This window comes from Kogia breviceps, chromosome 4, assembly GCF_026419965.1.
Source record: "Kogia breviceps isolate mKogBre1 chromosome 4, mKogBre1 haplotype 1, whole genome shotgun sequence".
NCBI lineage: Eukaryota > Metazoa > Chordata > Mammalia > Artiodactyla > Physeteridae > Kogia > Kogia breviceps.
Genome location: NC_081313.1, coordinates 120,147,699 through 120,168,955, shown reverse-complemented (window position 1 = coordinate 120,168,955; position 21,257 = coordinate 120,147,699). Strand labels below are relative to the sequence as shown.

Below are 21,257 nucleotides of genomic sequence, written 5' to 3'. Positions count from 1 at the left end.
GAAGCTTATATTCTAGCATGAAAGGTTGATCTTAAACATGTCATAAGAGCTAAGTGCCAGGAAAAGTTACAGGGTGTTGTGAGAATTTGTAACAGGAACCCCTGCCCTAGTCTGACAGATCAGGGATGAATTCCCTGAGGAAGTCTCTTTGGAACTGAGTATTGATGGAGTAGGAACCAATCAGGCAAAAAGCAGACAGAGGGAGAAAACCAGAAGAGAAATGGCCCCAAGGCCAGAAGGAGCATGGTGCCATATAGGAAGCAAAGAAGAGTGAGGTGATTGGCTTGGAGAAGGGAAATGGCATACAAGCTAAACAGGGGCTGTTGTCAGTTGGGTTCCCTGGCTGTTGGGATCACCGACTAGGAGGAGAAGAGGAAAGAGTAAGCTTACGTGGACGGAGAAGTTGGGCTGTGGTGCAGTCACAAGAAGACTTCAGCTGACTCTGCAGGGAGCTCTGAACTGGGATGCCCTTCAGTGTTGGGACAAGGGGGACAGCCTTCATGTCCCAATGTTGAATAGTCAGTAAGCCTGGGCTGCTCTCTGCCAGCTGGTGCTGATAGGTGAAGACTGTCAGATGGCAGCACTGCCAACAGCTGGGAGGAGAAGTCCTTTGTCCTGCAAGGGAATCTGGGCAGCAAAACACAGTAGGAGCAAATCTCTCTAAGCCTTTCAGGTCATGGTAAAGAATTTTAATTTTATTCCAAGTGAAGGAGGATGCCAAAGGAGAGTTTTACACAGTAAGAAAAATGATCTGATTGACCTTTTTGAGGAGTAGTCTGGCTGCTTTATGTACATATTTTAAGTGGATGAATGTGGAAGAAGAGAATGCACTTAAGAGGCAATTGCAGTTGGTGACATGGACTTGAGTGGTAGCAGAGGAGAGAAGTGGGGGGTGGGAAGGAGTTTGACTGGGTTTGGCCACAGTGTCAGCAAGATTTACTGATGGATTGAATGTGGGTTGGTGGGGAAAAAATAAGAGGAATCATAGATGATGGCTTTGGATTGAGGGTTTGGATTGAGCAGTTCCTAGACGGTGGTGCCATTTAATAAGATGAGGAAGATGGGAAGGAGCGCTGTTCTAGGCCATCTCATCACATATCCCAGGAAATCAACTTTGTAATACAGTTGTCAGCTATTTTCTATCTTTGTGCTATTCCAAACACACAAGGACACATTACCCATTCTTTGGGCCATAGTTTTCACCTGAAACACAGGTCAAAAGCCTCTCATCCTTCAACGTCCAGGTCCAGTGCTACTTCCTCTGTAAAACCTTCCTTTTTCATAAAAACATTGGTGTATGTATAGACCCCAATATTTTATATTTGGGGAAACTAGAAGTAAGGGAAATTAAGTGACTCGCCCAAGACTGTACTGGATACCAACAGAGCTGTGACTAGACATCAAGTCTCCTGATTCAGTGGCCGAAAACTGCATTAAATCAAGGGAGAATGGAAAGTCAACAAGGAGGGGCAAAGTGAAGGCCAGATCAGTTAGGAATTGATTATGGAGGCCCAGGCCAGAGATGATGGTAGCCTAGCCTAGGGTGAGAGCAAGGAGAAGAAGTGAACATACCTAAGAGGCTTCTAGGAAGTAGAATGGCCAGGACTTGGTGTTGGTTTTGATCAGAGGGAGTGAGGGAGAGGCAGGTGTCAAGAGTAACTCTTTGGATAACCTGTCACTCCCCAAGCTTGGAAGCACCAAAAGAAGACTTGGTTGTGGGGGAAAGATCATGAGTTTGGTTTTAATTTCATTGTTCAGACCTGAACTCATACCTCTGGGATTAGGGGCTTGGCACTGGGACCTCCCAGTGGGATCACTAGGTGACTAGTACTTGAACCTCTGTGGGAAAACTGCAGGGCTGGTGCTCAGACCTCCGCTGGATGTTTGTCACTGGTACTTGGAACACCGAGAAACAATGGACTAGAGCTTCACGCTGCGCCCTCTCCCTGCCTGTCTCCTGCCTTCCAGATTTCCATCACTGCTTCCCACCGCCAGAACCTAACTTGGAAACTCAGGTGTCTGGGAAATGCAGTATCACAGAGCAGAACACGGGGCAGTGAGCTTGGGGCTGAAAGACCTTAGATAATAACCAGAACAGCAGGTTTAGGGAATGAGCCCTGGGTTAGGAATCAAAACACTGGGTTTTCTTTCCAGCTCTGCCATCAGCCAGGTGTGACCTTGAACATGTCACTTTCCATCTCGGAGTCTCTTTTCCCTTCCTTCAAATGTGTAAACGTCTCTTTGATGTTGCACATACTTAGGTGTCTGTCCTTAAAGAAGCCTTCTCGGACCCCCATCACTTAGGGGGATGTGGTGCCCTTCCTGTTGCTCATATAAAAGCCTCTCCTAATCTCCTTTTTAAAAATTTACCTTACTTTTTAACTGAGAAATATGTAACACACAATTAAAAACACAGATCTTAAATGCTCAGTTTGGTGAGTTTTGACAATTGCATACACCCATGTAATCACCAGTAAACTTTGCCATTTTTAAAAAAATTTTATTCTTTTTTATTGAAGTATAGTTGATTTACAGTGTTCTAATTTCTACTGTATAGCAAAGTGACTCAGTTATACACAAATATATATATTGTTTTTAATATAAAATTTACCATTTTAGCCATCACTTAGTATACAATTCCATGGCATTAATCATATTCACAATGTGTGCAACCATTACTACTACCTACCTCTTAGTATCACATTGCATTTTACTTGCCTATTGATAAGTGTGAATCCCCTAATAGAGAGTAAACCCTCAAGGGCTAGAATCATGTCCTATCCCAGTGTTTGACATTTAGTAAATACTGGTATTTGTTGGTTGGTTGAACAAGTGAATGAATGAATGAATGAATGTCTAAAGTTTCACTGAATGTGTTTTTTTTATCTAGTAACTATAATAGAGTCATCTAACTTCTGCTTTAATTCTCCTCCCTTTCTCAAATATTTATTAAGTATCAACAGGTTGTCTGTACTAAGCTCTAGAAATCAAAAGACAACCTGGGCAGAATTCTTGCCCACAAGTCCACAGCCAGGTGAGGGGGTCCAGACAAGTAAATAAAGTATAATAAAATAATTAATTCTTAGGAGGAAGATGAATAGGGTTGGAGTTATGGTTGCAGAAATGAGATAATGCCTTATACTGACTTGGAAAATCAAGGACAGCTTCACAGAGATTAAATAAACAGGCTTAGTGGTGTTGAGTGGCAGGGTGGGGTACAGAGTCTAGAGAAATTCTAGAGAATTCTTTAGGGCCAGAGTCAGGGTCCTTTCATCCTCCTGGAGTCCCACTTTCTGCCTCAATGCCTGAGACTATTTTTGGCAGAGAAGTAAAATAGTGACACTAATTTTTTTAAGCATAATGGGTTTTGCTTACCCCCTTCCCACCCCACTTCCTCTTCACTAAGGTTCTTCCTTGTTTCTCAATGCTTCCCTGTTTCTCAACATTTCCCTTGATTTAGTTTCTCCTCTTTGTGCATGCTTTCATTAAACGGGTGGCTTTCATTGTTTGTGGCTTCTCATATAAGGTCTTTGTTCAAGACCTTAGGGTTTTCCCAGAGAAAGCCATGTAAATCTCTAAAATAGTTTTACATATTTATTGGTCTCATTCAAAAGTAGCTGATAAGGGAATCTGTACATGCTTGCTACTATGAGTACTCATATTCACACACACACACACACACACACACACACACACACACACACACACACACATTCTCTCATGTCCCCCACTTTACCTCACTCTCCCATTGTATGTATCTTAAGGACTTGAACCACTAAGAAGTAGTTGTCTTTGGTGAAAATGGTGCTATCAGACTTTAAATAACTTAGGGACCAAGACGCTCTTATTTAAAGGGCTGGATGATTAGGTGGATGAATGGATGCATGGATGGATAGATGGATGGATGAACGGATGGACGGAAAGGTGAATGACTGAGACAGTCAAGCTTCTGCAATCATGCTGAGGTCACCCTCAGTAACAACCCTTAGTAGGCAACTCAGAATGGGTGTTGGCAATGATGTTGACAATAATAATAATACTGATGATTGTGTAATGTAAGTGCTACAACAGAAGAATGAGAAAATGTTCTGGGTAAGGATGTCAATGAGATTCCAAAGAGTTAGTCAGGGCTAAGACTTCATGCTCTCCCTGTTTTGTTCATTGAACTGAATATTTATGGGGCAGTCTTCTTAGGCATCACCTTTTGTTCAGCCCCTACTGTGCATTGTCGTGAATACAAAAGAAGTATCAGATGGCATCCTAGTGTGTTTTAGGGTAACTCATGGCCTGACATTAAGAGATCCCCTTCTCCTTGTCAACCCTAAATTAAGTAATTGGGTGAAAGATTGTGAACTGTCAAGGATGGGAATCATCCAAAAGCGTTTTTCAATAAAGACTTTTTATTTTCTACTCAAGATAATATTAAGAAATAATAAGATATTACCCATGCTGTTTCTCAGGTTCTAACTGTAAGGCATCTTACTTAAATAGTTTGAGAAATCCAAACAAGATCATACCCTATTTTCAGAAGCACAGATAGAGAGGTCCATCTATAGCCAAGCTCAGTGGAGTGTAGGGGGAGGACATGACTCTCTCTCTTTTGTGCCCAAAATGATTTATTCAGAGAAAGATAGAAAGATGTAGAAGAGTATCTCATGCTCTCCTTTCCACCTCTCATTGTCCCAAAGGAAATTACACATGACATTGGATTAGCCCAAGTGTTGCATTGCCACACAGTCCAAAACTCCCTCTTTGCCCATATGAAAGAGGGATGGTCATGTGGCCAGGAAGATTTCCAGAGTATGCAAAGCAAGGTTATCGGAAGACCCTGGCTTCTGCCCAGGAAGAAATTTGACTCCAGTTGCAGAAATAGGAATAACTCAGAAGTCCTACAAGCCAAGCGTGAAAAGATGAACCAACCTCACCAGCTTGCCTTGTGAAATGAAGGCGGAACTATTTGCTAGTAAGGCTATAAGCAGAAGTAGCAGCAGGTAAAGAGGCAGGGAGACCTGTGTGCAAAGGTAAATTTACATTTGAGCCACAAGTATAAGCAAGCACAAACTGCGAGGGGGCTCGCTGTGCTTGGAACACGTTCTCCCCAGACTGCTCATTAATCTGACGGATTCCAGTTTAATCGTCAGCTCCCTGAAGAAACCTCCCTAGTCAACCCTATCATCACCCCCTTAGCCTACTCCTACCCCCAGATATGGAGACTTGATCGGGGTCCCCTGTATATGCCCTCATCAAATCGTATGGTATTTAGCCCATCACATTAATCACATTTGTGAATAGTCATTTAAGAGATTATCAGTTGCCTCTCTCTCTCCCTGACTGGGCTATCAGCTCCCTGAAGGCAGGGGTCACGTCCATCATTTTCTTGCTGTACATATTCAGTGTTCACACAGTGCCTGGTGTGCATCAAAAAATAAATAAATGTTTCTTGAAATATTTAACGAGAAGAAGCATTTACTCTGCAGAGGACACAGCCTTAGAAAACTGAAATGAGGAACCTGGCACCAGTTTACATTTCCACCAACAGTGCACGGTGGTTCCCTTTTCTCCACATCCTACCCATCACTTGCTATTTGCAGTCTTTTGGATGATAGCCATTCTGACAGGTGTGAGGTGATATCTCGTGGTTTTGATTTGCATCTCCCTGACGATTACCCATGTTGACAAACCAGTGGTTACCAGTGGAGAGGGGGAAGGGGAGAGGCGCAAACTAGGCATATGGGATTAAAAGATACAAACTACTGTGTATAAAATAGATAAGCAACAAGAATACTACATTGCAAGGCACAGGGAATGTAGCCATTATTTTGTAATAACTTTAAAGGGAGTATGATCTATTAAAGTATTGAATTACTATGTTGTACATCTGAAGGTAATATAAGATTATAAAGTATACTTCAATTTTTAAAACAAGAAGAAGAAGAAGAAGAAAACAGGTTGCTGTTGCTGTCCCTGGAGAGATACCACCCAGCCTCTGGGTTTGAAGCCCTGGACCTCTAGCAACGGCACCTCTAGGGTGCCAGTTCCTGCCGCAGGATGCTTAGGGGGGAATTCTTGGTTACCCACATATGTCCCCAAAACAAATAGCAGAGGGAATGAAGCACAGACTACGTGCCACATAAGCAGAATTATTGCTAAAAATAATGCTTCTCAAAGCCTCAGAAAGGAGTCAGTGAATTAAAGGTTTATAATAACCTCATTGCACTTTTCTTTTCATTTACAGGAAATTGTTTTAATTTTCCATGTGCATCTGTTTGATGTTTACGTCACTGACTGTATTAAAAAAAAATAGCCGCAACATTGTTTTGTTCTAAGTTATTTAAATAGAAAAAGGACCCCAACTGATATTTTTATTAGTGGCTATATAATAATTTGTTTTCAAAGTACTGGATTTTTTTTTAAATTTAGGATACTATACATGTCTTTCCTATTTGGGAGTGAGAGAAATATTTTTTAAGGACATCATGTTCAAATAAATAAGTAAAACATCTCCCTTCTCTTCAATGGTCCTACGCATCGTATTTTATACGATTAATTTAGATATCCAGGCTGTTGAACTGTCTTGGTTTTCTATACTTTTTGAAAGAATAAGGATTTTTTATGGGATAGGTAGAACATTACTTTGAAGCAGGGGTTTTGGACCTGACAATTCTTTGTTTTGGGGGGCTGTTCTGTACATCGTAGGATGTTTAGCCTCTCCTACTCAGTTCCAGTGGCATACACCCAGCTAGAGTTATAACAATCAAAAATGTTTCCCGGCATTGCCACATGTTCCAGCGGGCAAAATCGTCACTGTTGAGAACCGTTGGTTTAGAGGGTGGGAGAGGCTAGCAGGCAGAGACTGTTTCTTCATCCTTCAAGAAAGGCAGACCTTAAAAAAAAAAAAAAAAAAAAGAAAGAAAGAAAGGCAGACCTAGATGAGACAAGACCCGTCATTGGCCTTTGTGGTCATATATTTTTCCAATCACCAGTTTGGTCTCCTTAAACCATTTTGGACTGGATGCTGAAATGCTTCATAGAGTCTCATCCCTTGGTGAAAACATGGGACAGAAAATGTCTTTCTGAAATGCCTGGAGGCTTCCCTGCCTATACAGTGGAGAGAATACTGTAAAGGCATCTAGTCAGACCAGCAGTCTGCTACTTGTTCCCCATGTGCCTCTGGGGAGTCCCAAGTCCCTCAACTATACAAAGTACTGGTACAATACTTGGTCCCCGTATCAAAAAATGGTTGGAAGAGTGAAATCAAAAGGTACCCAATTTTGTTTTTCACAAGTGACAGAGTCAGACCAAGTAATACCCGTCAATGTAATGCCCTTTCCTGAGAAAATTACTTTCTCAGTGGGAGGTAGAACAGAGTGTGGTTGTGGGTCTGGTCTTTGAAATCTGAACAGCCAGGGCGGAAAGCAGCTACCTCATCTTACCAGTTGTGTAGCTGGTATACCGACTAGGACACATAACCTCTCTTAGCCTCTCTTTCCTCATCAATAAAATGATCGTAACATCTACTATAAAGGGGAGACTGTGAGAATTATCGAATATATGCAAGGCACATCGTACAAGTGTCCAACATAGGAGAGGCACCCACAAGTCATGTTTGCCATGACTGTTACCATTGTTAATAAATGCAGAAAATATTACGTGCTGTCTGGCTCATGGGAGAGACGTTTGGGAGCAGAGTTTCCTTTAGGATCCCTAAACCAGAGCTTTAACGGGAATGTCCACTTCAATTGCTTTGCTTAAGTCCAACAGCACAGAAAGTCACGTTGGAAAGATTAGTCCTTTGTCAGGCTTTGATGGCAAGAACTGTGTCTTATTCATATCTATACTCGAAACACCTAGCATAATGCATGGCCAAAGTAGATGCGTTCAATCCTCCACGTGACAGGTTAAATTTCTAAGCATCTGCTGGGTACCAAAAACAGTTCTAGGGTTCCTTCTGGAAGAAGGAACAAAGATGAGCAAAAACAGGTGCAGTCATAGCCCTCATGAAGACAAGAGTCCTATTGCAAAGACTGCAAATCAAAAATTCACAGGGAACAGGCAGATGTCAGAAAAGCCACACAATCTTTTTGGTCTCTTTAATTTTCCCACTTATGGTAGACACATAGTTATAGAGAAATCATTCTCAACTTTAAAAAAAAAACAGCATTATAAAAATGCTAGTAAATGGCAGACACTATAGTCTCAGTTTTAGAGACAGTAGTGCGTGGTAAGAAGTGTGATTCGCTGGAGGAAAGCCACTACTGAACAGTAAAGGTGGCACCGTCTTCGAATGGTTTTGAGATTTCTGGCTCAGGTCAGTCTGAAGAGAACTGATTTTCGATAGTGGGGTGCTTGTAATGGACAGAGGGTGGCAGGCAGTTGCGAGGGCCATGGGTAAGATACAGTATGATCTCCAGAAGACTGGGTTATAGGAGCCATATTCCCTGAGTCCCTGAGCCCACAAGGCTCAGCCACGTACCTGACAGTGTAGGCAATGTTGCACAACTAGGACGATAATGACTGGCCTACCTCTTTATAAAGATCTATTTTAACATTCACCCAAATTATAGAGATGGGGAAGGAAAAAAAAAACCAAACTTTTCATTCAATCATCTTGAGAAGACTGTCAGAAAATTCCTCTCCAGGTGATTTTAAGTATCTTGTTCCTGTGGGAAGAAGCCAATAGAATTAAGCATCCCTCTGCTAGATTAAATCTTAGTGCTTTTAGAATGGTTAATGTCTATAGGACTTGTTAAATGGCTGGGGTTGGTCTTAATCTCCTGGATGCCTATGATTAGAGTCTTGACAGAGTCACATGGGATGCTCCAAGAGAGATTAGGACCACCCAACTTTTTAACAATTTTTCTTTTTCTTTTTCTAAAATTTTGGTCTTTAGGCTGAAGCATCACAGGACTCTAGATAAGGAACAGAATGAAGGTAGGATTATAGGGAAAGGCAAAAGAAGCTAAAGGATATTGAGACAGGAGATTTCAAAAGAGTTTGGGGTCATCATAGTTTTAAAATAAATGTGAAGCAAAATTCCAAACTGCACATTATATACTTCTAAATAGGACATTAGCTGGGTCATTTTTAATTAAGAAGTCTGCAACATTCTACATATAAGAAATTGTACAGTTTTGTGGTCTTTATCATACAGGTTTTAGACTTGTCTGGTTTTCTCTTGGCACACTTATAAAAGCAAGTATAAACTGAATGCTATTTTAATAACCTTTATGGTACAATATTATATATTAGATGCAATTCATTGTTTCTCACCCCGTATTTATTTCCCACAGCATACCACTGCTTTTACATTAGATGTTTACCCTACAGGGAGAAAAATGGGTCTGAAATATAAAGCTAGCCCTTTCTTTTTACAGACATCCTGTAATTAGCCCAAGTTTTCATCTCTTCACAGCAAGATCCTGCTGCACAAAAGTTCTCTTTTCTCAACATATTTTTGCCAGATGTTTCCACCAAAAAAAAGTGTAAGGCAAAGTTTTTTGTGTGCATTGGTGCATATGACTTCATCCTTAATAACTGCCTCAAAATGCTCTGCCTCCTTAATTAAATGAATTAGTTCTCTTCCAGTTCCTGTGTAGAGAACATCTATTGTCTCCATCTTCACAAACTCTCAGCATTTCAGCCATGTGTGACTGTCCCGTGTGCCCTCAGGAGGGGTCAAACAGCTTCACTCACACTCATCCTATATTTTTAAAACCCAGAGTAAACACTTTAGCTTTTTGACCGATGAGAACTCAATCACTGCAAATTAACATGTAAAATTGCTGTTCTCTCTCCAGTTAACCTTAGAGTTTTGTCTGATTAAAGGATGATTCTACACTCTGTGTTGAAATATTATGATAAGTTTGCATCTGTATTAGCAGTCAGGCTCTATTTTGTTTCAGATAGCAAGGTTTTCAGCTTTACTAGAGAATACTTCTATGTATTCTAAAATATTTTCCAGAAAATCAGCTCCCCTGAGGCAGGGGAGATCAGGAGAAGCAGGAGGGAGGGACTCTCTGGGAAGAGCAGGAGAGGAGCAGAGGGTGATCACCAGGCCCACTCGGGCAGGGGAGCCTACTGAGCTCCCAAGCTGCTTCCTTCCCTATCTAAAGCCCCACCTAGGCCACGTGGGTCCTGGGGGCATAGGAAGGAGGCTGGGGAGATCAGGAGTGGCAGGCAGGAGGGGCTATCCAGGAGGAGCGGGAGAGGAACAGAGGCCAATTGCCCCACCCACTCGGGCCAGGGGAGCCTGCTGAGCTCCCAGGCCGATCCCCTGCCCTCCAGGCCACATGAGTCCTTGGGGGTATAGGAGGGAGGCTGGGGAGATCAGGGGAGGCAGGTGGGAGGGGCCCTCCCAGACCCCAGACTGGAGGAGCAGAAGAGGAGAGGAGGGCGTTTGCCCTGCCCTTTCAAGCCGAGGAAAACTGCTAGTTCCCAGGGGAGGTCCCCTGCCCTCTGAGACCAGGCTGGGGGGCAGGCCTGGGCCCCTTCTGTTTCTTGAACCTAAGGCCCATCCCCCACAGCTCCCAGCACCTTTTCCATCCCTGTGGGTCCTGAGCATTAGCCCCACCCACCACCTCAAACCTCACCCTTGCTTAGGCCCCACTCTCCACAGCTAAGGCCCCCCCCCCCTGCCTTTTTCCCCTTTCCTTCCTCCTCTTTCTTACTATTGCAGTACTGATGTACCTTCCGGTTGTTGATTCATCTATATTTTTATTTTCACATTCTTTCTAACATATTGGTTAGTTTCCCACTCTAATTTTATTTTTTACTTTGTAATTGTTCTCTCTTTTTTTTTTTTCCACCCCACATAGCTTGTGGGATCTTAATTTGAAAGCCCAGGGTTGGGGGGAAGCTCCTGCAGTGGGAGCTCCAAGTCAGAACCACGTGACTAACAGAGAACCTCAGACCCTAGGGAATATTCATCAGAGTAGCGTTTCACAGAGTTCCTCATCTCAGCACCAAGACCCAACTATTCCCAATAGCCTACAAACCCCAGTGTTGGAAGCCTCAGGCCAAACAACCAGTAAAACAGGAACACAATCCCACTCATAAAAAACAACAAAAAAAATGAGATGGCAAAAATATATGTCACAGATGAAGGAGCAAGGTAAAAACCTACAAGACCAAATAAATGAAGAGGAAATAGGCAGTCTACCTGAAAAAGAATTCAGAGAAATGATAGTAAAGATGATTCAAAATCTTGGAAGTAGAATGGAAGCACAGATTGAGAAAATACAAGAAATGTTTAACAAACATCTAGAAGAACTAAAGAACAAAAAAACAGAGATGAACAACACAATAACTGAAATGAAAAATACACTAGAAGAAATCGATAACAGAATAACTGAGGCAGAAGAATAAATAAGTGAGCTGGAAGACAAAATGGTGGAAATAACTGGCAAGGAGCAGAAGAAAGAAAAAGAATGAAAATAATTGAAGGCAATCTCAGAGACCTCTGGAACAACACTAAATGCACCAACATTATAGGGGTCCCAGAAGAGGAAGAGAAAAAGAAAGGGTCTGAGAAAATATTTGAAGAGATTATAGTGGAAAACTTCCCTAACATGTGAAAGGAAATAGTCACCCAAGTCCAGGAAGCACAGAGAGTCCCATGCAGGATAAACCCTAGGAAAAACACACCAAGACACATATTAATCAAACTAACAAAAATTAAACGGAAAGAAAAATATTAAAATCAGCAAAGGAAAAACAAAAAATAACATACAAAAGAATCCCCATAAAGTTACTGGCTGATTTTTCAGTGGAAACTCTGCAGGCCAGAAGGGAGTGGCAGGATATACTTAAAGTGATGAAAGAGAAGAACCTACAACCAAGATTACTCTATCCAGCAAGGATCTCATTCAGATTCGATGGAGAAGTGAAAAGCTTTTCAGACAAGCAAAAGCTAACAGAATTCAGCACCACCAAACCAGCTTTACAAGAAATACTAAAGAAACTTATCTAAGCGGGAAGCACAAGAAAAGAAAAAGACCTACAAAAACAAACCCAAAACAACTAAGAAAATGGTAATAGGAACATATATATTGATAATAATCTTGAATGTAAATGGATTAAATGCCCCAACCAAAAAACACAGACTGGCTGAATGGTTACAAAAACAAGACCCATATATATGCTGTCTACAAGAGACCACTTCAGACTTAGGGACACATACTGACTGAAAGTGAAGATATGGAAAAAGATATTCCATGCAAATGGAAATCAGAAGAAAGCTGGAGTAGCAATACTCATATCTGATAAAATAGACTTTAAAATAAAGATTGTTACAAAAGATAAGGAGGTACACTACATTATGATCAAAGGATCAATCCAAGAAGAAGATATAACAATTATAAATGTTTATGCACCCAACATAGGAGCACCTCAATACCTAAGGAAAATACTAACAACCATGAAAGGAGAAATTGACAGTAACACAATAATAGTAGGGGACTTTAACACCCCACTTACACCAATGGACAGATCATCCAAACAGAAAATAAATAAGGAAACACAAGCTTTAAATGACACAACAGACCAGATAGATCTAATTGATATTTAGAACATTCCACCCCAAAGTGGCGGAATACACTTTCTTCTCAAGTGCACATGGAACATTCTCCAGGATAGATCACATCTTGGGTCACAAATCAAGCCTTGGAAAATTTAAGAAAATTGAAATTGTATCAAGCATCTTTTCTGACCACAACACTATGAGATTGGAAATCAATTACAGGGAAAAAACTGTAAAAGACATAAATACACGGAGGCTAAGCAGCAAAGGAAGGCTAAACAGTGCACTACTAAATAACCAAGAGTTCACTGAAGAAATCAAAGAAGAAATTAAAAAACACATAGAAACAAATGGCAATGAAAACACGAAGACCCAAAACCTATGGGACACAGCAAAAGCAGTTCTAAGAGGAAAGTTTATATCAATTCATTCTGACCTCAAGAAACAAGAAAAATCTCAAATAAAAAATCTAACCCGGGCTTCCCTGGTGGCGCAGTGGTTGAGAATCCGCCTGCCGATGCAGGAGACACGGGTTCGTGCCCTGGTCCAGGAAGATCCCACATGCCGCGGAGCAACTAAGCCCGTGAGCCATGGCCGCTGAGCCTGTGCGTCCGGAGCCTGTGCTCCGCAACGGGAGAGGCCACAACAGTGAGAGGCCCGCATACCGAAAAAAAAAAAAAAAAAAAAAAAAAAAAAAAAATCTAACCCTACACTTAAAACAACTAGAGAAAGAAGAACAATGAAAACCCAGTCAGTAGAAGGAAAGAAATCATAAAGATCAGAGCAGAAATAAATGAAATAGAAATAAAGAAAACAATAGCAAAGATCAATAAAACTAAAAGCTGGTTCTTTGAGAAGATAAACAAAATGGATAAACCCTTAGCCAGACTAATCAAGAAAAAAAGGAAGAGGATGCAAATCAATAAAATTAGAAATGAAAAAGGAGAAATCACAACGGACACCACAGAAATACAAAGGATTGTAAAAGACTACTACAAACAACTATATGCCAATAAAATGGACAACCACGAAGAAATGGACAAATTCTTAGAAATGTACAATTTTCCAAGACTGAACCAGGAAGAATTAGAAAATATAAATAGACCTATCACAAGTAATGTAATTGAAACCATAATTAAAAATCTTCCAACAAACAAAAGTCCAGGACCAGATGGCTTCACATGTGAATTCTATCAAACATTTAGAGAAGAGCTAACACCGATCCTTCTCAAACTCTTCCAAAAACTTGTGGAGGGAGAAACACTCCCAAATTCATTCTGTGAAGCCACCATCACCCTGATACCAAAACCAGACAAAGATGTCACAAAAGAAGAAAACTACGGGCCAATATCACTGATGGCCATAGATGCAAAAATCCTCAACAAAATACTAGCAAACAGAATCCAGCAGCACATTAAAGGATCATACACCATGATCAAGTGGGGTTTATCCCAGGAATGGAAGGATTCTTCAATATACACAAATCAATCAATGTGATACACCATATTAACAAATGGAAGGATAAAAACCACATGATCATCTCAATAGATGCAGAAAATCTTTTGACAAAATTCAACACCCATTTATGATAAAAACTCTCCAGAAAATGGGCATAGAGGGAACCTACCTCACCATAATAAAGGCCATATATGACAAACCCACAGCAAGCATCATACTCGTGGTGAAAAGCATTTCCACTAGGATCAGGAAAAAGACAAGGATGTCCACTCTCGCCACTCTTATTCAACATAGTTTTGGAAGTCCTAGCCATGGCAATCAGAGGAGAAAAAGAAATAAAAGGAATACAAATTGGAAAAGAAGAAGTAAGTCTGTCACTGTTTGCTGATGACATGATACTATATATAGAAAATCCTTAATATGCCACCAGAAAACTACTAGAACTAATCAATGAATTTGGTAAGGTTGCAGGACGCAAAATTAATGCACAGAAATCTCTGGCATTCCTATACAGCAACAACGAAAAATCAGAAAGAGAAATCAAGGAAACAGTCCCATTTACCATTGCAACAAAAAGAATAAAATACCTCGGAATAAACCTGCCTAAGGAGGCAAAAGACTTGTACTCAGAAAACTATAAAGCACTGATGAAGAAATCAAAAATGACATAAACAGATGGAGAAATATACCATGTTCTTGGATTGGAAGAATAAATATTGTGAAAATGACTCTACTACCCAAAGCAATCTACAGATTCAGTACAATCCCTATCAAACTACCAATGGCATCCTTCACAGAATTACAACAAAATAATCTCTCAATTCGTATGGAAACATAAAAGACCCCGAATAGCCAAAGCAATCTTGAGGAAAAAAAAACGGAGTTGGAGGAATCAGGCTCCCCGACTTCAGACTATACCACAAAGCTCCAGTAATCAAGACAGTATGGTACTGGCACAAAAACAGAAATATAGATCAATGGTACAGAATAGAATGCCCAGAGATAAACCCACACACATATGGGCACCTAATTTACAACAAAGGAGGCAAGAACATACAATGGGGAAAAGACAGCCTCTTCAATAAGTGGTGCTGGGAAAACTGGACAGCTACATGTAAAAGAATGAAATTAGAACACTACCTAACACCTTACACAAAAATAAATTCCAAATGGATTAAAGACTTAAATGTAAGATCAGGCACTATAAAACTTTTAGAGGAAAACAGGAAAAACACTCTTTGACATACACTATAGCAAGATCTTTTTGACCCACCTCCTAGAGTAACAGAAATAAAAACAAAAATATGCTAACACATTTATATGGAATCTAAAAAAAAAAAAAGTTGTTCTGAAGAACCTAGGTGCAGGACAGCAATAAAGATGCAGACATAGAGAATTGACTTGAGGACACAGGGTGGGGGAAGGGTAAGCTGGGATGAAGTGAGAGAGTGGCATGGACATATATACACTACCAAATGTAAAATAGATAGCTAGTGGGAAGCAGCCGCATAGCACAGGGAGATCAGCTCGATGCTCTGTGACCACCTAGAGGGGTGGGATAGGGAGGGTGGGAGGGAGACACAAGAGGGAGGAGGTATGTGGATATATGTATATGTAGAGCTGATTCACTTTGTTATACAGCAGAAACTAACACCATTGTAAAGCAATTATACTCTAATAAAGATGTTAAAAATAGTTATTATAAAAAAAATTAAAAAGAAGATGTGGCATGTATATACAATGGAATATTACTCAGCCATATAAAGAAATGCAGTTGAGTTATTTGTAGTGAGGTGGATGGACCTAGAGTTAGTCATACAGAGTGAAGTAATCAAAAAGAAACAAATACCATATGCTAACCCATACATATGGAATCTAAAAATAAAAAAGTTGACTGATGAACTTAGTTGCAGCGCAGGAATAAAGAGGTAGACATAGAGAATGGACTTGATGACATGGGGTGGGAGAGTGAAGCTGGGGCAAAGTGAGAATAGCATTGACATGTGTACACTACTGAATGTAAAATAGTGGGCTGGTGGGAAGCAGCAGCATAGCACAGGGAGATCAGCTCTGTGCTTTGTGACCACCTAGAGGGGTGGGATAGGGAGGGTGGGAGGGAGGCTCAAGAGGGAGGGGATACGGGGACACGTGTATGCATATGGCTGATTCGCTTTGTTGTGCAACAGAAACTAACACGGTATCGTGAAGCAATTATACTCCAATAAAGATCTATTTAAAAAATAAAAATAAAATTTTAAAAATAATAATAAAATATTTTCCACCCTTATGATCTTACCTGTCTCTGCCATCAACACTGAATTTTGTAAGGTCAATAGTGGAGGTGACCTTAGGAAATCTGATTCAGCCCCCTTTTTTGGTAGCTGGCAAAACAGAGGGAGTTGCCCCAATCATACATCTAATTGGTAAAGACATCTTGACCCTCATTCTCTATTCCACATCTGCTAATAACAGATGGCACTGAATTTTCATGTGGAAAACCAAAAGAAGACAACAACAACAAAATCCCATCACCTTTTATCAATGACATAGGCTTAGTTTTACTGATGATGATGTTACAGATACTTCCTACCAGTGGCAAGTCAATACTTCTCTCCAGCTATCTCATGGGTTGGGCTGATGTAACCACACTCTCATTTAATAAACTAGGAATACAGCATGATTGTAAGCTCCCACAAGGATGGGTGGCATAGGGTTAAAGAGGAGGAAAAAAGTCTTTCTAGTTAGATATGAGTCCAAATCTCAACTTTACCTTTTATACAAATGACCTGGACAAGTTATTCAATTTCTCTAAGCCTCAGTTTTCTCATTTAAAAACTGAATTTTTTTAAAAATTGGGATATAGTTGATTTATAATGGTGTGTTAGTTTCTGCTATACATCAAAGTGAATCAGCTATACATATCCCACTCCCTCTTGGACCTCCCTCCCATCCCACCCATAGGAACTTCTTCAGAGGGCTGTTGTGAGGAATGAATAAATGCATTGATGAGCATAAGTGTGGATAGTGTAATACCTGACACACAGCAAGCATCTGACATACAGCTTTTGCTATATTTGGTTAAAATCCCAAAGCTTGGCAACTGCCTGGATTAGAGAGGTAGGGAGAAAAGCAGCAGAAGTCAGTGTCACAGATGAGGGTGAGGTTTCAAGCCCAGGTTACTAGACATTCGTAGTCCTCACCAGTATCCACCTTATCTCTCCCTCCCGAACATGAGAGACACTGCATTTCCCAGCCTCCTATCAGTTAGGTGGGGGCCATGACTGGGACTAGGGTGAGACCGGTAAATAGCCTAAGGTAAAAAATATAAGGAGCCACTGGCTTTTGGGGTCACACCAGTGCCAGTCCTGTGTTTGCATGACCCAAAGAGCCCATACCTCCTTAGATGTCACACTAAGGGCTTCACTTCTCTCAGCCTCGTCCCAACCCTGAGTAAAGCCAAGTGACGAGGGCTGGCCAGTGAGCTGCACCTGGAAGTGACCCTCAAGAGCCAGTACTGGACAATCCTCCATGCCCTCTGCCTCTGCCTCTGCAGCTGAGGAGGTTGCCGGTTCTAGATGGTGGAGCTCAGTGGCTCCATGTCATAGAGTCCCTTGCCAGCCTACATGGACATAGAGCATGATCGGGAGATGAAATTGTGTTGAGTCACTGAGGTGTGAAGCTTTTTTTTTGCTGCTGTTGCTCCTGCAACAAACCTAGCCTGTTTTTATTCTCATTATTAGCATTATCCCAGTCAAAATAAATCACTTCATTTTTGTCACTCTTCTGAGAATCGAGCCCAGGCAGAGTGAAGTTGAAATGTTAGCCTTGGCCCTTTCTAGTTGTATTTTCTCTGAACTTCAGTTACCTTGGTCGATAAAATGGCACTAATAAGCCATGACTTACAGGGTTCCTGGGTGGGGTTGAAGTGCGGGGTTGCATTCTAGCTGGCTATAAAGGGGAATGTCCTTCTTGAGAAGCTTCTCATGGGCAGGAAATGTGTCTATATCCCCAAGACCTAGCACAGTGTCTTGGCATGTTACAAACGTTTAATAGATGTTTGTTGCTTAAGTAAAAAAAGACTGCTTTACGAGTTATAGCAAATTTTCTGCAGAGTAAAAGCTATGAGCCATCAGTCAACCAAGAAAATGGCCCAGATTTTCTCCTGGGTCTCCCTGTGAATCTCTTATTCTTTCAGTGCCTGCATCAGCTGAGTTGTCAAGGTTACCCTCATCATCTTTGAAATATTATTAGATGTTGACCCATATTGTGTCAAAATTATACATAGACCTAGATGTGTGTTTGCCTCCCCTACTGTTCTGACTACTCTCACTCTCTTTTCTCATCTGTTTCCCTCATTCTACTGTATTTAAATTGATGAAAGATTTTAAAGCCTGGCTCTTTATCGGAATGAGATATTCTGTATTATACTGACTTGGTGAGATTTCAAGGGACTTAGATTCAAACCCTGAATAAGTTGCAAAGTTCTTTTCTTAGCATTTAGGTGAGATTCCGTCTGTTCCTTCTAAATTGAGTAGATATGACCTGGAGTTCTCCTCAAAGTTCTGATCAGTTCTCTTACGTTCTTAAGCTTTCATCATTATCACCATCATTGTCTCAGCAGTGTATTTATCTGGTCCTCTGTTACTCTGTTTACTCTAAGTGCTCCACATGCCTTGTATCTCTTAGAGTAGTGAAACACATGCCAGTATTAGTCCTATTCTACAGATGAGAAAGTTGAGGTTCAAGAGAATAAGAAACTTATATCAAATATCAGATATAGGTAACTAAATACCAGAGCAAAGATTAAACTCAGGTTCGATTTAACTCCAAATCCCGTGACCTTACCTTGCCGTTGTACTGACTAAGCAAGAGATAAACATGAAGGGGATCTCAAAGGTGACCCAATTCCTTCCTGTTTCATTAAGTTTTAAAACATATATTTGAAAAATGGCAGTGATACCTAATATGCTGAGTATTTCAGTAGGGGTGGGAAATGGGGAAGAATAATTGGCAGCCCAGTTTGAAGAACTGGGCTTAAGTAAAACATTACTTAGAAAAACATCCTCCATTTCTTTAGAACCTACATTTTTAAGAGAACAGGAAGGGGAGACGATTTGGCAAAATTGTTTATTGAGAGACAGTATTTTTTATAAGTCACATTTAAAGGTGTGCGTGGCTAGGGACTTTCCTGGTAGCGCAGTGGTTAAGAATCCACCTGCCAATGCAGGGAACATGGGTTCGAGCCCTGGTCCGGGAAGATCCCACATGCCACGGAGCAACTAAGCCCGTGAGCCACAACTACTGAGCCCGCGTGCCACAACTACTGAAGCCCACACGCCTAGAGCCCATTCTCTGCAACAAGAGAAGCCACCTCAGTGAGAAGCCCACATACTGCAACGAAAAGTAGTCCCCACTCGCTGCAACTAAAGAAAGCCTGTGCACAGCAACGAAGACCCAACGCAACCAAAAATATAAATAAATAAATGTATATATTTTTTTAAAAGTTGTGCATGGCAAGATTTTAAAAGTTAAGGAAAATAGCTCTTCAGCCCCCTCCCCCTCAGATGTGGCTGGAGCTTGAGGCGTGCAGGGCCGGAGACGGGGCAGACCCGGGACCCAGAGTGGCTCGGAGGCGGTGAATAATAGCTCTTCAAGTCTGCAATAAAAAATGGCCTCCAATAAAACTACATTGCAAAAAACGGGAAAGAAACAGAATGGAAAGAGTAAAAAAGTCGTAGAGGCAGAACCTGAAGCATTTGTGGTAGAAAAAGTACTGGACCGTCGTGTAGTGAATGGGAAGGTGGAGTATTTCCTGAAGTGGAAAGGATTTACAGATTCAAGCAATACTTGGGAACCCGAAGAAAATTTAGATTGTCCAGAGTTAATTTAAGCATTTCTTAATTCTCAAAAAGCTGGTAAAGAAAAAGATGGAACAAAAAGGAAATCTTTATCTGACAGTGAATCTGATGATAGCAAATCAAAGAAAAGAGATGCTGCTGACAAACCAAGAGGTTTAGCCAGAGGTCTCGACCCAGAGCGAATAGCTGGTTCCACAGACAGCAGTGGAGAATTCATGTTTCTCATGAAATAGAAAGATTCAGATGAGGAGGACTTGGTGCTGGCAAAAGACGCAAATATGAAGTGTCCTCAAATTGTAATTGCTTTTTACGAAAGAGACTAATTTAGCATTCTTGTCCAGAAGATGAAGGTCAATAATTGTTTGCATTGCTTTATTTATTTATTTATTTATTTATTTATTTATTTATTTATATAATCTGGGTCTTGGTTTTTTGATTTATTAGTGTGAAGAAATAACTACATTCTAATGAAAATTAAGTTGGATATGTTCGTTTTGAAGTAGTATTGAGGAAGTTGTTGGGTTTGGGGGAGATTTTGTTTTTGCTTTTTTTGCATCTGTAGCACTGGGTACTTTGAACAAATAAAAGCTTTCTGTAGTTGCTTCCTTTAGCAGAAAAGAACATTTGATACCACGGTATATTATTTCCTCTGCATTAGAGAACAGCTTTTCTAAATGTTGGGGAAAATCTCCATAGTCATTACTTAATCAGAATTTAGAATTTGCATTTAACTCATATATGCCTAAGGACCATTCTGGGTTTTTTGTATGTGTATACATAAAATACATATGTAAACGGCTTGGAGGGTTTTTTTGGTTATTGTTTAAATACATTTACCAAAACAAAACCAGCCTTTCACAAACATGGATAAGCCCATGTTTCTGGGATTCTGTCATTTTGAGCAATATAAGAAATCACTTCAACTTAAATTGAAAATTTAAGTCTTAACCTTTCAAATTAAATAATTTTGTAATTTATTAGACAAATTAATGTAAACAATTTAAATTGGATATTTTTTTAAAGCAGCCCTATCAGAATCTGCATCCATATCTACCATCATATAAAGGCAGTTTTATATGTAAAACCCCTGAAAGGAAAATTTTATCTCTGTCAACCCAAGTGAAAAAACTAGAAAAATTCTGGTATGTTTTAATTAGCCAAGCAAGACTTAAATGGACATTTAAAGCTTCCTTTTGGCAAACCATTCTTTATAAGAAGTTGAAATCCCCGTGCTGTGTTTACTGAAAGACTGTGATACATGGACTGTCTCAGCCTTGTCAATGGAAACCTAATCAGATGGTTAGAGATGTTGGCAATTTAGGATCTGCAGGAATAAATGAGTGGACAAACTTTTCTAATCGAAACTTGACTTTCATGTTTTTTCAAACTTTACCCCAACCCATTCCTTACATGTAGGCTCAATC

General features: G+C 40.5%; 2 protein-coding genes across 4 annotated transcripts in view; both read left to right on the top strand.

Annotated features, from left to right (window-relative positions):
* NR3C1 (nuclear receptor subfamily 3 group C member 1) overlaps positions 1-21,257 on the top strand; it is a 740,177-nt gene that overhangs the window by 544,543 nt on the left and 174,377 nt on the right. The window lies entirely within an intron of this gene.
* LOC131755611 (chromobox protein homolog 3-like) lies at positions 19,616-19,992 on the top strand. The gene is made up of 2 exons (XM_059062255.2): positions 19,616-19,809; positions 19,883-19,992. Exons 1-2 carry the CDS (start codon positions 19,644-19,646, stop codon positions 19,990-19,992), a joined length of 276 nt encoding a protein of 91 aa, XP_058918238.1. The 5' UTR covers positions 19,616-19,643.

Bases quoted from the DNA above. Each gene is read 5' to 3' on its own strand.
- LOC131755611 (XM_059062255.2), top strand. From the start codon at position 19,644: ATGGCCTCCAATAAAACTACATTGCAAAAAACGGGAAAGAAACAGAAT. The intron at 19,810-19,882 runs ATTCAAGCAATA...TCTTAATTCTCA, and splicing joins GAAGTGGAAAGGATTTACAG to AAAAGCTGGTAAAGAAAAAG.